The sequence below is a fragment of the Aythya fuligula genome, chromosome 16 (assembly GCF_009819795.1).
Source record: "Aythya fuligula isolate bAytFul2 chromosome 16, bAytFul2.pri, whole genome shotgun sequence".
In the NCBI taxonomy this organism is placed as follows: domain Eukaryota; kingdom Metazoa; phylum Chordata; class Aves; order Anseriformes; family Anatidae; genus Aythya; species Aythya fuligula.
In genome coordinates this window covers 3,456,054-3,469,788 of record NC_045574.1, presented here as the reverse complement: position 1 = coordinate 3,469,788, position 13,735 = coordinate 3,456,054, and the positions used below count along the sequence as shown (strand labels likewise).

Sequence of the window (13,735 nt, the reverse complement as noted above, 5' to 3'; positions counted from 1 at the left end):
TCTGCACAGACCTGGATCTCTTCTGCTTGCAGGAATGAGCTTGCCTTAAACTGCTGGGTTTGTGGGTTTGTTTTGTTTTTCTTTTCTTCCTTCAGATAACTTCACAGGTGTCTGTGTTCCATTACTGCCGTGCACACGGTTGCAGTGACTGAGGATGGTGGCTGTTAACACCAAGGGGTTCAGAGGTGCTTAATCATAGCCAGCTTCTACACCGTGCTCTCAGCTCTCTACTCCCACTGGCCTCAGGACATCCGAAAGTCTGTGCCAAACTGACTTTTCTTTGGTAACTTCCTGGATGATTTGTCATACTTGAGTGACACAGCCTCTTTCAACAGTCTCCTGGTAGTGAAAGCACGTCCTTGAATCACACAGCTTGTTTGAAGTGGGAAAAAAAAATATATATATATATAATCAAATCAGCCCTGGGAAAGCTGTGTTTACTGCCACACACCTCCAGGCGTGTGCCTGCACGCTGCTGAGAGCAGTCAAAGGGTGGCTGCCACCAAACTGCTGCACCCAGTGCTGCTGTCCCCCTGCTGCTGCACGGGGATCCAGGCAGGTGCTGCAGCAGCACGGGCCGTTTTTGGGGACGTTTCTGTGTGTTTGGGGTGTTACCCAGGCCCTGCACAGCTCCCTCCTGCTGGAGGGGATGCTCACTGGGGAAGGGGTGACCCTGCTGGCAGAGCAGAGGGGCCTTTGGGGGCACATCCTTGGGGCTGTGGTCTCCCCGCTGTGTGTGCTGAGAGCAGCGTGATGGATCTGGGGTCTTGGCAGATCTTAAATATCGTGGGAGCATCACTGGGCAGGCGGGTTAGGTGCCCCAGAAGGAGGTAATAACACGCACCGAGTGTACTCCTGCTCTGAGAAGCACACATCTGTGTGCTCCAAGGGCAGCGACAGCCCAGGCTTTCCACCCCAGCAAGCAGAGCTGCCTGCTGGTGGGTCCCATGGCACCTCTGGGCATGGCAGGGGTGTTACAAAACTCTGCAGCAGCTGCACCGGAGCCCTTGGGATCAAGGGTGCTCATCCTTCCACCAGGACACCTCTGCTCTGCGGGGTGGGGGCTGTGGGGAGCAGCAGCAGGAGCCTGGCTTTAAAGGAAGGAGGTCAGATGCCTCCAGGTGTCGAGGAGGGGATGGGTTTTCCTGATTTCTTTGGGATCTTTCCTGTCCCGGTGCAGGGACAGGCACAGGGTGTGGTTTGTGCCATGGCAGCTGTGCTGAGAGATGGAGGTGCCTTGGGGCAGCCTCCTGAGACCTGCACAAGGGGTTGGCCCGAGGGGTGCAAAACACTGTTGGGGGTCTGGGGCTTGTTTCTGGGGGCTGTGTGTGTTTGTGCTGAGATCTGGCATCAGCCAGCTTGCTGCTCTCATGCCCTGAGGTGGCTGTGCCCTGAGCAGTTCTGTTGATGGCTCATGCTTACTGTGTTGTGTCCTACATCCTCTTTGCTTCTGGTGAAGTCTGAGGCAGTTTCCACTTAAGAGAGCGTGCCAAAGGATGAGCTGAGTGTGTGAGAACAGCAAAATGCCTTCCTCGGGCTGCTGCTGTCCCTTCCAGCCCCAGGAGCGATGCTCAGGCTGTGCCCTCCTGGGTGCCGCGGGTCAGTGCCGGAGCCCCGCGCTCCCAGCCTGCAGGCACAGCAGGGCTGCTCCCTTCTGAGGGCAGGCTTGTCAAGCTTTGCTTCCTCGTCCCCACCAGGTGCACGAGGAAGCAAATCCCAAGCCCTGTTCTCCTTCTGCAGAGCCGTGTCCTCCTCGGGATGTGCACTGGGACGTGCTCTCAGCCCGTGCTGCTCCTGCCGGGAGGTCTCCGGCTGCTGGCAGCGGTGTGTGGGCACAGCAATGCCCGAGGACTTCTCGGGCTGCAGCAGCAGCTGGCGAGGCCCAGGCTGGCAGAATGGGGCTTTTTCTCCCCTTTTAACAAAAGGGAGCCTGTGCACAGCACGGGTGTGATTGTTCTGGGGCTGAGCTGCGAGGAGCGGGGCTGTACGAGCATCTCCTGCTTGGGAGCACGGGCTGGAGGCAATGCTGAGCAGGGCGGCTGGCTTTTGGGCTGTCCGAGCTGCTGTAGCTGCTGCTGACGGGGCTGAAGGAATAGCCAGGAAGCATTTGACAGAGAAACGAGCTGGGTGTCAGGGCGTGCCCAGGATTAGGGGGCTGCAGGAACCTGCCTGGAGCTGCGGGGCTGCTGCCGGGGCTCTGCCCGGTGCAGGGGAGCAGCGGGGCGAGCTGCCCCGTGTCCCCGTGGGTCGGGGTGAGCTCCCTGTGCTGCTGTGAGGACGGGGGCTGCGTGCTGCCCTGCTGGGGCTTGCTGCGGTGGCGGTGAGGGTGTGGACAGAGCCGTCAGGCAGCCTTCGTGAGGTTTCCTGCGAGATATTAATCAAGAGGCTCATTTAGCCACGGGTAGAAGAAACGCTGCCTAATCAAGCTGGCTTAGCCGCGCTCTTTGCTTCCTCTCCCAGGATCTCAGCAGGTTCCCCAGGTACTGCTCTCCACCCTGGCCAGGCTCACGCCCCCCAGCACCTCCTGCTGCTGAGACGAAGGCTGGGGCCTGGCTCTGCCCGGTGGGTGCTGGGGCTTCCCCTAACGGGGTCCTGCCCACGGGGCTGCCAGCGTCCTACTGCTCATGGTGCTGTGGTGTGAGACCTGCGGCTGCTTCTGTCCTGCTAGCTGGTATCTTGCTCTCGTGCTCATTTTTGGACTGTCAGGGTCTGGCTGTAGCTCAGCACAAGGCGCTCAGTAATTCTGGAGCTGTTCCTTGTACCTCTGCCCTAACGCTGCTCGCACCCTTCCCAAAGCCACCTCTCTGCGTGCTTCTGGGTGTGTGGTTGCCCAATAACTACCCGGGGAAGTACAGGAGCTGCTGGATTTTCTCCCAGCCTGTGCAGCACGCATCTTGCAGCTCTGGCAGACGTTGCAGGCACCTGGGTGTTTCTAGAATAGTTTGCTCCCCGCTGGGGGGACGCTGCGGTTACGCAAGGGCTGCTGTGAGTATTGGCAGGGGCTGACACTGCAGGTGGAGAAATGGAGTTCACGGACAGGGGATGCTGACCTCCCGTGCAGACCGAGGGCACGCTCCTTTGCAGGGAAGATCAGAGCCTTCAGTTTGCTCACTGGACTGGAAAACCTGATTATTTTGGCTGCGTGGCCGGTTTGTGTGCTCTCCTCCAGCACCGCCACGTGAAAGGCAGAGACGCAGGCAAGGAACGAGGCTGGAAGCGGGTGAGGCTTGCTCAGACTGGGGGCACTTAGAGCACACAGGGTGCTCGGGCTTTGCAAGGAGCAGTGCAGGCAGGTCCTTGTTCCAAGCACAGCAGGTTTTTCATGGGGAGCTGCATTTGTTGTGCCTGCTGGGCTTGCTGTGCGGCTGCAGCACTGATTTACCCCTGCACTGAGGAAGTCTCTCGGCTCCCAGCAGCACAAGGAGCTGATTTCCCCCCGTTCAGTCCCGTGCCAGAGCTGTCACACCGTGCTGGGGCAGGCTCTCAGTCTCCCTTTGCATTTCTGCACGCCGTTCGGAGGTGTTAGCGCGTGGTGTGGGACCAAGTCAGGAGCCCCGGCAGTTCCCTGCGGGGTCAGAGCCCGTCCTGCTGGCAGGGGAATCCCGCGGGGAGATCGGCCCCTTCCTGGTTGCCTTTTTGTGTCCGCATACCTGGTGGCTCAGCCCTCCTGGTGCCACTGCCCAGCCCCTGGGGGATTTTTGTGCCACAGGGTGAGGGGGCAGGCGGGCAGGTGACATCTGCCCGTCACCTGCAGGGGTTTGAGGCACGACCCCCTGAACCTGACTGAAGGCACGACCCCTTATCATGGGCTCGGTGGATGTCCTCTGAGCCCTACAGAAACCCGTTTCCTTGGCCTTCAGTGTTTCTGTGTCTGGAGAATCCAGCAGTGCTCGCCCAGAGCTGCACCACTCCCCCAGCGGGGCGCTCCCCAGCCTGTAGGTGAGTTTTCTTACCCCAGCTTCGCCCAGGACACGTTTCGTAGCCCAGCCACAAACTGTTTAAACAAGGCATCAGCTGCGCCGTGCTGGAAATAAGCTCCCCTCCTGTTGGGCTGGTAAAAATAGTCCGTGCTCCTCTGACAATATTCCTTATGGTAAACATCCAAAATGTTTCCTGCCGTGTCCCTCTAGCTGGCTGTGCTGCAGCACGCGGGGCTGGCGCTGGCTGAGGTCGGCCAAGCTCTGACCTTGCCCAGGAGCTCTGCCACCCTGCGATCCCCGGGCATGTTGTTCTGGGGGTAAATGGAGCTGGCCCGAAATAAAACGGGCAATAAGCAATCGCTATTTTCCTTCACTGGCTGTCTTTGTGCTGCCAAATGCTTCAAGGACTGAGTTAGGGTTGGTGCGTGTTCTCCTTCCGTGATGGTTACTGAAGAGAAGCAGGGAGCAAGCCAAGCTGCAGGGCAGGAGGGCTCCCCTTGCTGCTCACCCTGCTCCCATCAGTGCTGGAGGACCGCTGGCACCACTGGGATGGGTCTGGGGGCCTGTCAGCTCTGCCTTGTTTGAGCAAAAGTGCCAAGGCAGCAGAAGATCCTCCTTGAACAGGGCCTGAGCGGCTGCTGGCAGTGCTGAAAACGTGCCTGGAGCGTCAGGTGGGAGCAGGAGCAGCGCAAGCCCTGTCCGTCGGCTTTCCTCACCTGCTGCTGTTGGCTGGCTGACAGCAACAGTGCTGTTATGTTAGCTGGGGGGGGCTCCTTCAGAGCTGTCCGAGCAGCCTGCAGCCTGCTGAAAGGGGCTTGGAGCAGATTTTGGAAATCTGCACAGCCAGGTGGATGAGGGGAAGAAGCGTGGGGAGTTGTGTCCACCTCGGGCTGCAGGCATGGCTCAGGGCACAGCGAGGCGAGCGGTGTTTGGACTGCAAAAATAAATATTATTTCTTTAGATGCCTCTGGTGCCTGTTCAGCTCCTGAGAGGCTGCGAGGAGCCGAGAATGTCCCCAATGCGAGGGAAGGACAGCAAGATGGATTGGGTTTTGCCGTGGGACACTAGCAACCTCGCAGGGTGCTGGGTGTTTCCATTCCAGGCTGCTCCCATCCTGCTGCTTCCAGAGGCCACCAGCGGGCCCATTCCCTGACCAGAGGGCCGGTGGTGGCCCGGGGTCCCTCTGGAAACGAGCTCCTTTGTGCTGCTTTGGCACAGCACCTGGGCGCTGTGTGCTGGCCCTGTCTGGGTGTCTCTGCAGCAGGAGGAACCTGCTCTCCGGGGCTGTGTGCTCAGCTTCCAGCTGAAAGGCTTGGCTCGGGGACAGATCTGGCAGTGGGGTTTTCGTGGATCCTACCTGTGTGTATGGGGGCGCTGGGGTGGAAAATCATAGGGTTTCTGAGTTAACTGCGTGGATCTGAGAAGTGGTGGTGTGAAGTGGGTGTGTTTTTCCTTTTCCCCAGGATTTGTTGCCGGGTTTGCCTCGCAGCCTCCTCGTGAAGCGCTGCCAAGTGCTCTTGGAGAGGCCGAGAGCCCCTCGCCCGCTCCCTCCCAGGCCACGCTCTGTCGTTGCACAACTTCTTCTTTCTCGGTCCGTGCCGTGACGCAACAGGAGCTGTGTGGCTGCAGGGAATGCGGAGGCCGAGCTTTCTGGCAAACCTCTGGTAGAAACCTTCAGCCTTCCCAGAACTCGGCTGGGAATTTCCTGCCGTGCACCACCACCGAGGTGGCTGATAGGGGCGGTGAGCATGGCTGGGGTGGGCGATCTGCCCCGCTCGTAGGAAACGTTGTCATGAGTGCTTTGTGCAAACCTGCTCGAGCTCCACAGCTTTGTCTTGGAGTGCAGAGCCCTGCTGGAAACACTTCTGCTTGGAGCCGTGTGTTCAGGAGCATTTCCATATTGAACAACCCCTGTGCCAGCGAATCCATCCTCCTTTTTCCAGCGAAGCTGTCTCATTCTCAGTGCTCCCACAGCCTCCCCAGGCCTCCACTTCAGCCTGGGCTGCTCTTGCAAGCAGTGAGACTTGAACGGCTTCTGCTCCTCCTGCGCCACGTGGGGTGAGCAAGGCTGGGTGCGGGGCGAGAAACCGCCTCTCCTTTAGCCTCGGGGGCTCTTTGAAGCCTCCGGGCCGTCCAGATCCTCCCGCAGGACACTGCTTCCAGGGCCAGATGGCACGGGGGAGGCTGCGAGCAGGTGAGAGCCCCGCTGGCCGCACGCAGCCCGCACGTGTCAGCGCCAGCTCCAAGGTCCCGGAGCCCCGGCTGCCCACGCGGCGTGCACGTGAGCCCAGACGCTCCCCAGACGGCGGCGGCTCGGCCTGGCCGAGCTGTGCCTGGCATTTCGGCGGCTCTAATTCTAGAGCTGGGGGAGCCGAGGGCTGGCTGGCTGCCCCCTCGCACGTGAGGTGGTGCAGGGAGAGCTCCGGCCTGCTGCTATCCCTGCTCTGGGGAGGAGCTGGGAGGCTGCGTCCCCTCGTGCACCAGCTGGGTCCCTCGCTCAGGAGGGGTTTGGGGCTCTGACCGTGCTCCGGTTTGGAGTGACCTTCACCCTCTGCCTGTGTCTGCTCTGTAGGAAGCTTTCTGCAGGTCTCTGAGCGAGTTCTCCCATCGCACTGCATCGCTGGGAATGGTCTTCTGCTCCCCCACCACCTCCTCCAAGCTGGAACCCCTGTTTCCTGGAGGGTGCTCGCTGCTAGCCGAGATGCAGAGCCTCTCCCCTGCACTAAGCAGAACTTCTCTGGGAGCTGCTGCAACCTCTCTGCTTGCTGAATGACCCCTGCTGGCCTGGAGGTGGTTTGCTTTGCTCTGGAAGCACCTGCGGGGTCCCCAAGGCAACTGGTTGCTGCAGGAGCACCCCCAGAGCACTTCCTCTGCATCACCCACCCCCTCCTGGTTCTCCCCCTTTGCCCAGCAGCCCTTAAGGGGAGGTGAGAGGAGCTCTTCCTGCCTCCTTGGGACTCCTCCTTGCTGCTGCCACCTCCTTGCTGGGTTCCACCTGGAGCCAGGCCATGCCCCAAACCCCGCTGTCCTCAGGGACTGGCAGTCCTGGTGATTTGGGACCCCTCTGCTTGTGAGCTTGGGTGCGTGCTTGTGTTTGAGAGCAACACGGTCACAGAAGCTTAAGGGAGGGACAAAACCATCTTCAGCCCCTTTGGCCCTCAGGGGGAGTGTTTGCAGGGGCTGGGTAGGCTCTGGCGTTGTGCCCCGCTTTGTTTGCAGTGGTTTGTATGATTTTAGTTTATTTTTTTCCTCCTTCCCCTGCCTAGTTTGGACTGACACCCTGCGGACCTGCAGGTGTTCTGGCAGATCTTGAGGACGCCTAACTCTTCAGTTGCCCAGCTTCCATCGCTTTCTCCTGTGCGCCAGCTTCTCCTGGTGCTGCTATAACCCCTGCAAACCACAATTATCATCAGCAATTACCTCGAAAACCATAATTTCCACTGATGCAACCTGCGCTTCCCGCTGTTCCACACAAACGCTGCGTCAGGGTTGCACAAGGGGGCTGCGTTCAAACAGGTTATGCAAATAATTGTTACTTAGAAATCTGATGAAAGAGAAACCAAAGAGCACTGGCTTAGTGTTGGCTCAGCTCCCCCTGACCCGCTCGGGTGCTCCCTTGGCCGTGGGGCTGTAGCAGGCCAAGAAGTCCCCACCCCAGCTGGATCCGTGTGGTTAGGGCAGAGTGGTGCTAGAAAAAACATCCTGCACTCAGTCCTGGTGCTCGAGGGAGCGCCGAACGCCTTAACCTGCTGTGCTGCAGATGCCAGACGTGGATCTGAGCACCCACGTGGCTCAGGGTGTGTAAAACGGGGGCTTCTGCAGTGCTGGGAGCCCAGCTGCGTCCCTGCTGTGGTCCAGGAGACCTCGTGGCACTGCGATCCCTTAGGTGCGGGGTTTGGTTTGCGGGAGACAAGAAACCTGTTTGGTTTAGACTGGGTTTTGCCGGGTGTTTCACCCAGCGGCGTGTCTGGGGGTTGCAAATTGCTCTGTTCTCAGAGGCAGGCTGGCTGCTAGCTCCAACATCACACACCGGCGGTGCCTCTGTCATGTTTTCAGCAGCAGTGCTTAAAAAAAGATGAACCTGGGGACTTGTGCTGCTCAGAGGTGAGCACTCCGGACATGTTTGCGTGCTGTTTGAGTGCTGTTTGTCTTTCAGTTAATTTTGGACAAGCGAGTCTGTGTGGGATGCTCAGCACTGATGGTTTTGCTTTTACCTGCTGGGCACCAGAGGGAAGATGCTCGCTGAGCTTTGCTTCCAGGAGCCCGCAAGCTCCCTTCTGACGCACGCAGCACTTCGCAGCGTGCGAGTGGGCACTCCTTGAAGTGCCCCATCCGAAATGCTTAATTGCGGTGGCTTTTGTGCCAGAGAAGCGGGCAGAACAATCCTGGAGTGCTCTTGCAGCCCGCTGAGTGTAGCTGTGGGCACTGCGAGCTATTTTCAGACCTAGGGAGGCTCGAAACAATCGCTTGCTCCTGAGAGCTCGGCGAGGTCCCCAGGAGGCGCGCTGGCAGCGGGTGTCCCCTGCAGAAGCGCGGCCGTGGCTCCCCATAAGGGGAGGGTTGCCCTGATCTGAACACGTCATCCCAAAGCCTGATGCTTCCCCCTCCTCGTGCTGGTGGAGCTGTTCTGCCGTCACGAGGACGAAGCGCGGGGAGGACTCTGAGAAGCCCTCTGAGAACCCTTGCAGAAGTTGCGCTCCCTCCCCGCGTCCCTCTGGCCGTGCCCTGTGGGTGCTGGCGTTAGGGCCTGGCCTGCGCCCCTCCTCATGTCCTGGAGAGGAGCAGGGCCTGGTGTGTGGGATGTGTGCACAAGGACGTGTGTGTGGGGTTGTGTCCCAGCGGGTGCTGTGCCCGGGAAGGCAGCGTGGAGGTGCCGGGTGCCGCTCACCCCAGCAGCCGTGCCCCGCGGTGGCCTGGGCTGTGCCGTCCCCATTGGCCCCGTCCCCATCCCACCCTCAGCTCATCCCGCGGAGCAAATGGGTGCCCGGGAGGCCTGGTGTGAGGGCAGGGCAGGGCAGGCTCTGTCGCAACCCCCGGGAGAAACGTGGCCAGTGAGTGCTCGAGGTGGGGAGCCAAACCTTGCCGGGCCTGGCCCTGATCCTCCCGGGCTCTGCACCCAGAGCAGCGCCTCCCTGCCCCTTCCCGAGCTGCTCTCTTCAGAGCAGGGCTCGTCCCCGAGGGGCAGAGCTGTGTGTGCAGTGCTCCTGGCCAGCACGGTGCTCAGCCCAGCACCAGAGCCCTGTGTGCAGTGAGGGGAAGGGACAGGAGGAGATGCTCTTCCCTTGGCTCGGCTCACTTACAGCTGCTCGGCCCAGCTCTGAAAGCAGCTCTCGGCTCTTTGACCCTCGAGTAATAAAATCCGAAAGGAAACCTGTCGTTTCCTGGTTTCTCTCTCCGCCGGGAGCCCCGCTGTGAGGGAGCCCAGCCCGCTGAACGGCCCCGTGTCACGCAGCTGAGCTGTGGTGGAGCGATGATTTTGGTTGTGGGAGGGGAAGGGGAGGAAGCTGCTCGGGCCAGGGCTGAGCTGGCCGTGCCTGAGACAAACACTGCCCCAAACGCTGCTGCTCGTTCTCATGACTCTCGGCATTCACCTTTCTTTCCTCTTTGTGCTTACAAAGGGCCAAACTTGCCTCAAGGACCCAGCTGGGAATCCCCTTTCAGGAGCGGCTGGTTGGAGGTGCCGCACATCAGCGCGGGTATCAGCGGAGCTATCACAGAGCCCTGCGCAAGCCCCAGGAACAGCCAGGACGAGCCGAGTTTGTAGGCAGCAGATCCCTGAGCAGCTCTCGAAGGGGATCGTGCACGTGTAGCCCCCAGGCCTGAAAGGCCCTGCACGGGGCAGAGGTGTGGGGCCTGTGCCTGTGGGGCTCCCCAGCAGAGCACGCGGCTCCGTGCTGACGCAGAGCAGCCGCTCCTGGGGAATTACGGGAGAAAGGCGAGCGTTGCCCTTCCCCGTGTCCGTGCCAGAGCAGCTCTCCTCCCCTCGCCTCGGTGCGTGCCTGTGCGCTCGGGGCTGTTTGGGATGCTGGGGGTGTGAGGTTTGTGCTCCTGAGTTAGGGGGAGCCTGGCTGAGGTCCTGAGGACGGAGCCGCGTGGAGGTGCGCCCTGGCCGCTCCCCAGCGCTGGTGTTGTCTTTCAGTCCCCTGCACGTAGCCGAGGGGACACTTCTCAAGGGGAGCCGTCAGCCGGGAGCCACGGCTATTCTTTTAGGGGTCACTCGTGTCGGTGTGCTGGCTGCCCGGGGAGAGGCCAGGGGAAGTGTCTCCCTCCTTCCCCTGCCGTGTGGGAAGTCAACTTTTCCTTGCTAATCTCTTGATCTGTCGGGGTGCCACCTCGTTTCCTTCTCTGCAGCGGCTGAAGCCTTGTGTTGTGTATAACCAAGGTGTTTTTTTTTATTTTGGTAACAGAACATTTCCCCGGGGACGTGACATTTCTGTTCTCTCTCTGGGTGCAGCTCTTGGCCCTTCTCCCTGGGGTGCCTGGTGCCAAGGTCCCGCTGGCACCGTGGTTACAGGAGCTCCTGGTTCGGGGAATCACAGGCTGAGCTAGGAGAAGGCCCGTAAGATCAAGTCCAACCATTCAGCGAGGACCACAGAGAGAAAATAATGCAGAGCAGGCCTGGCACTTAACAAACACACGTGTGTATAAATACATGACCTTGGAATATAAGACAGCCCTTGGCATCCCCTCCCAGCTCATCAGGCAGGAGGTATGCAGGGGCTGGCTGCTGCTGCAGGGCAACACTGGCCAATGTCTCATGCAGACAAGTCTGCAGGCACAAGTGTGTGTGAGCAGGGTGCCACACCACAGATCCCAGCTTCCTCCTGAGCCTGCGCACTCTTGGCTTTGCTTCTCTTAGCCCCTTCTTCCTCTGGGTGCTCTCTGAAAGCACCACGTGTTTACACTGTGGGTGTTTGATTGTGTTTAGCTGGAGTCATTTACGTGGGGATGGGAACTTTGGACTAAATCGTCCCGCTACTGGAGAACTTCAGTCCAGAATTGGATTTCTGGGGTTTGGTTACTCTGTGCTCGGAAGGGCGGGTGAGGACATCGGGGTTGCCCAGAAGGGTAAGCACCCCGAGTCTGCAGGGTCACTGTTACGTTGTAGTGCCTGTGCAGTAACAAATACACCTCGTGTCCTTTTTCCAGGGAAGGGAACGAGCCTGGGGATACCATGAAAATCACCTACAGCGAGCTGCTGCACAAAGTCTGTCAGTTTGCCAATGTCCTCCGCGACCAAGGTAGGCGGCTGGAGCAACAGGAGCGCTGAGTACTGGGAAAGCATCAGGCTGGTTTTTGGGACTGGGCCTGTTCTCTGCGTGGCTGCTGGTCTGTTGAGTAATTCTGTGCAAAGTGCTTCGCTTCTCCATTGGTTTCCACAGCTGTAGAGGAGGGTATATGCAGGTTTGCTCTGCAATGTATTTTTGCACGTTCATCTGCAGTTCTGTACGTGAAAGCTCCTCAGTGCTGCTCCTGTCAGCTGTACTAGGAAAGAACCTGTGCTCAAAGCTCTTGGGCTTTTCCAGCTTAGCAGTGGGCACTGGTCGCGTTTCTGCCTCCTTCCAGGGACTGAACCCATCTGATCAGAACGTGGAGCATTCACTGCAGTCACCTCACAAGAGCTGTGGGGCTTGAAAGGCAAAATGCACGTGCCTGATGTTGCTGGACAGGCTGGAGCTCTCTTTCTGGTCACCACTGGCGTAAAGTTCCTCATTTCAAGTGTCTGCCACAGCTGCGTGGGCATTGCTGGGAAACGGCAGTGGAAGCTCATGCCTGTGGACGCTTGCTTTGGCCTGGAGAGCTGAGGTGTTCCACGCAAGGCTGGCTCAGCTCTAGCTCTAGATGAAGCTTTATTGTGTGTATATAAACATTGACTTCCTTGTGTAGATCCTTCTTTGCAGTAAGGTGTTCATTTGGATGAATGACGTGTCCGTTTTCCCTCCACAGGTGTGAAGAAAGGAGACAGAGTTTCCATCTACCTGCCGATGATCCTGGAGCTGGTGATAGCCATGCTCGCCTGTGCCAGGATCGGGGCTCTTCACTCCGTTGTGGTAGGAGCAAGCCCTGCGCGTCGCTCTCGGTGCAGGGCTGTGGGGGGGAGCAGCCCCTGGTTTTAGGAGGGTGAGGAGAGAAGCTGGAAGGGCTGAAAAAAAGATGGGCACTGACCAGAAGATGGGTGGAAATGAAACTAATGCTCTGTTTCCTAGCCCTCTTCTGCACCGTGGCATGTCCTCTGGTGCTCTCCATCGATGCTGGGTGGTGTTTATGGTGGGGGAGCAGCACAGCTGTGGCCATCCCTGTTGTGCCGCTTGTTAACCTGGTCGTCTGATCTGTCAGTTTGCAGGTTTCTCAGCGAACTCTCTTTGTGAGCGGATTCTTGACTGCGGTTGTTCTCTCCTCATTACGGCAGGTAAAGCGTGCCTCAGTGCCCCTGACCCTGAGCCGTTTCTGTTGGCTGGCTGAAAGGTCTGTGTTTTAAAAGCCAGATGTGCTTGGAATTGGGAGAGAAAGAGGCAGTGCTTCAGCTGAGCTGCTGCGGGGCGGATGCGCTGCTTGTAGCTGTGCTTGAGCACAGTTTTCCCCTTTGAACGTACAGCGGAGCATCTAAGCAGCCCGCCCACTTGGTCCTGTACAGCATGATGTCACCAGCTGATAATAACATGTTTCCAAATGCTTCTCATCCATGTTTCTCTCCAAAATAAGCCAGATGTTTGCAAGATGTATCATTTATGGGGCAATCCAAATATGAGGATTCCCTCCCTTCCCAGTTTCAAGGAAATTCCTGTCTCAATTCCCAACCTTGTAAAGCAAAGACTACGGAGAGTGGTGGTGCTTGCGTGTAAGCCCACTGCGTCTTCCACAGCTGTTTTCTGAGACAGTGCTGTTACTATTAATAGCATGGAAAGGACCCACTAAACTTTACAATCTGTGCTCTTGCCACATTGGATTATTCCCCCAGGATATCCCCAAGAGCTTTGTTGGGTCAAATCTGAACCTCTCCCAGGGAAGGAATTTCACCATTTCTCTTGGCATCCTTTTCTCTAGACCAAAAGGGTATATTAGGAAACCTTTCCCATCAGCTGCTTGTCTTTCCCTCCCTCTGGTGCATGAGTTCTGCTCTGCCCTCATGAGGCTGCCTGTTTCTAGCTGTCCCAGGCTGCCTTGGCTGAGGAGCCTCTCTCAAGTTTTCCTTACTGTTTCACAGATGCCTTTTATCGAGGAGACAAGCTGGTCAACTTGAAGCAGATTGCAGACGAAGCCCTCCAGAAATGTAAAGACAAGTAAGTTCAGGTTCCTTTGTGAGAAGGGCATTTATTGGAATCTGCTCCCGCACAAGTGGGAACAGAAACTTTTGCAGTTTGGCAGACTGGAGCGGGTCTGGCACAAGCTGCAATGAGCCTTTCAAAAGGAACGTGCAATTCAACTACCTTGTCTTAAGAATATTATCTTTAAACTTTGCTCTCCTCCGTTCTGACCTGGAGGCCCACGTGTTGGGTGGGAGGACTTGCTGGGGATGTACTGTATAATCCCAAATCACTGCAACCTGGGGCAGATCTCCCAGTGCTGTAGCAGCAGCTTGTAGAGCGGGAGGGAATAACACACCTCTGTACACAGTGTGCCTGCTCTGACACAATGCAGTGGTGCATGCTGAGACGGGGCTTAAATCTTGCCTCAAAACCCCTTCTTCAACAATAGTGAAATAAAACAGAACTATTTCAACTCTGGGAAACGGCTGTGTAACAGGAAGCAGCACTTTAATTGGCATGCACCAACCTGTGCACAGGATCAGCGCCTGGCTGTGCACAGGTACGTGG

General features: G+C 58.1%; 1 protein-coding gene across 2 annotated transcripts in view; it reads left to right on the top strand.

The window, feature by feature from the left end:
* The window catches only part of ACSS2 (acyl-CoA synthetase short chain family member 2), a 31,142-nt gene that overhangs the window by 4,189 nt on the left and 13,218 nt on the right, over window positions 1–13,735 (top strand). For both annotated transcript variants that reach the window (XM_032198635.1, XM_032198634.1), the window contains exons 3-6: window positions 11,070–11,161; window positions 11,868–11,971; window positions 12,258–12,330; window positions 13,126–13,201. In XM_032198635.1, coding sequence (XP_032054526.1) covers window positions 11,070–11,161; window positions 11,868–11,971; window positions 12,258–12,330; window positions 13,126–13,201 — 345 coding nt within the window. The remainder of the gene's footprint in view (window positions 1–11,069; window positions 11,162–11,867; window positions 11,972–12,257; window positions 12,331–13,125; window positions 13,202–13,735) is intronic.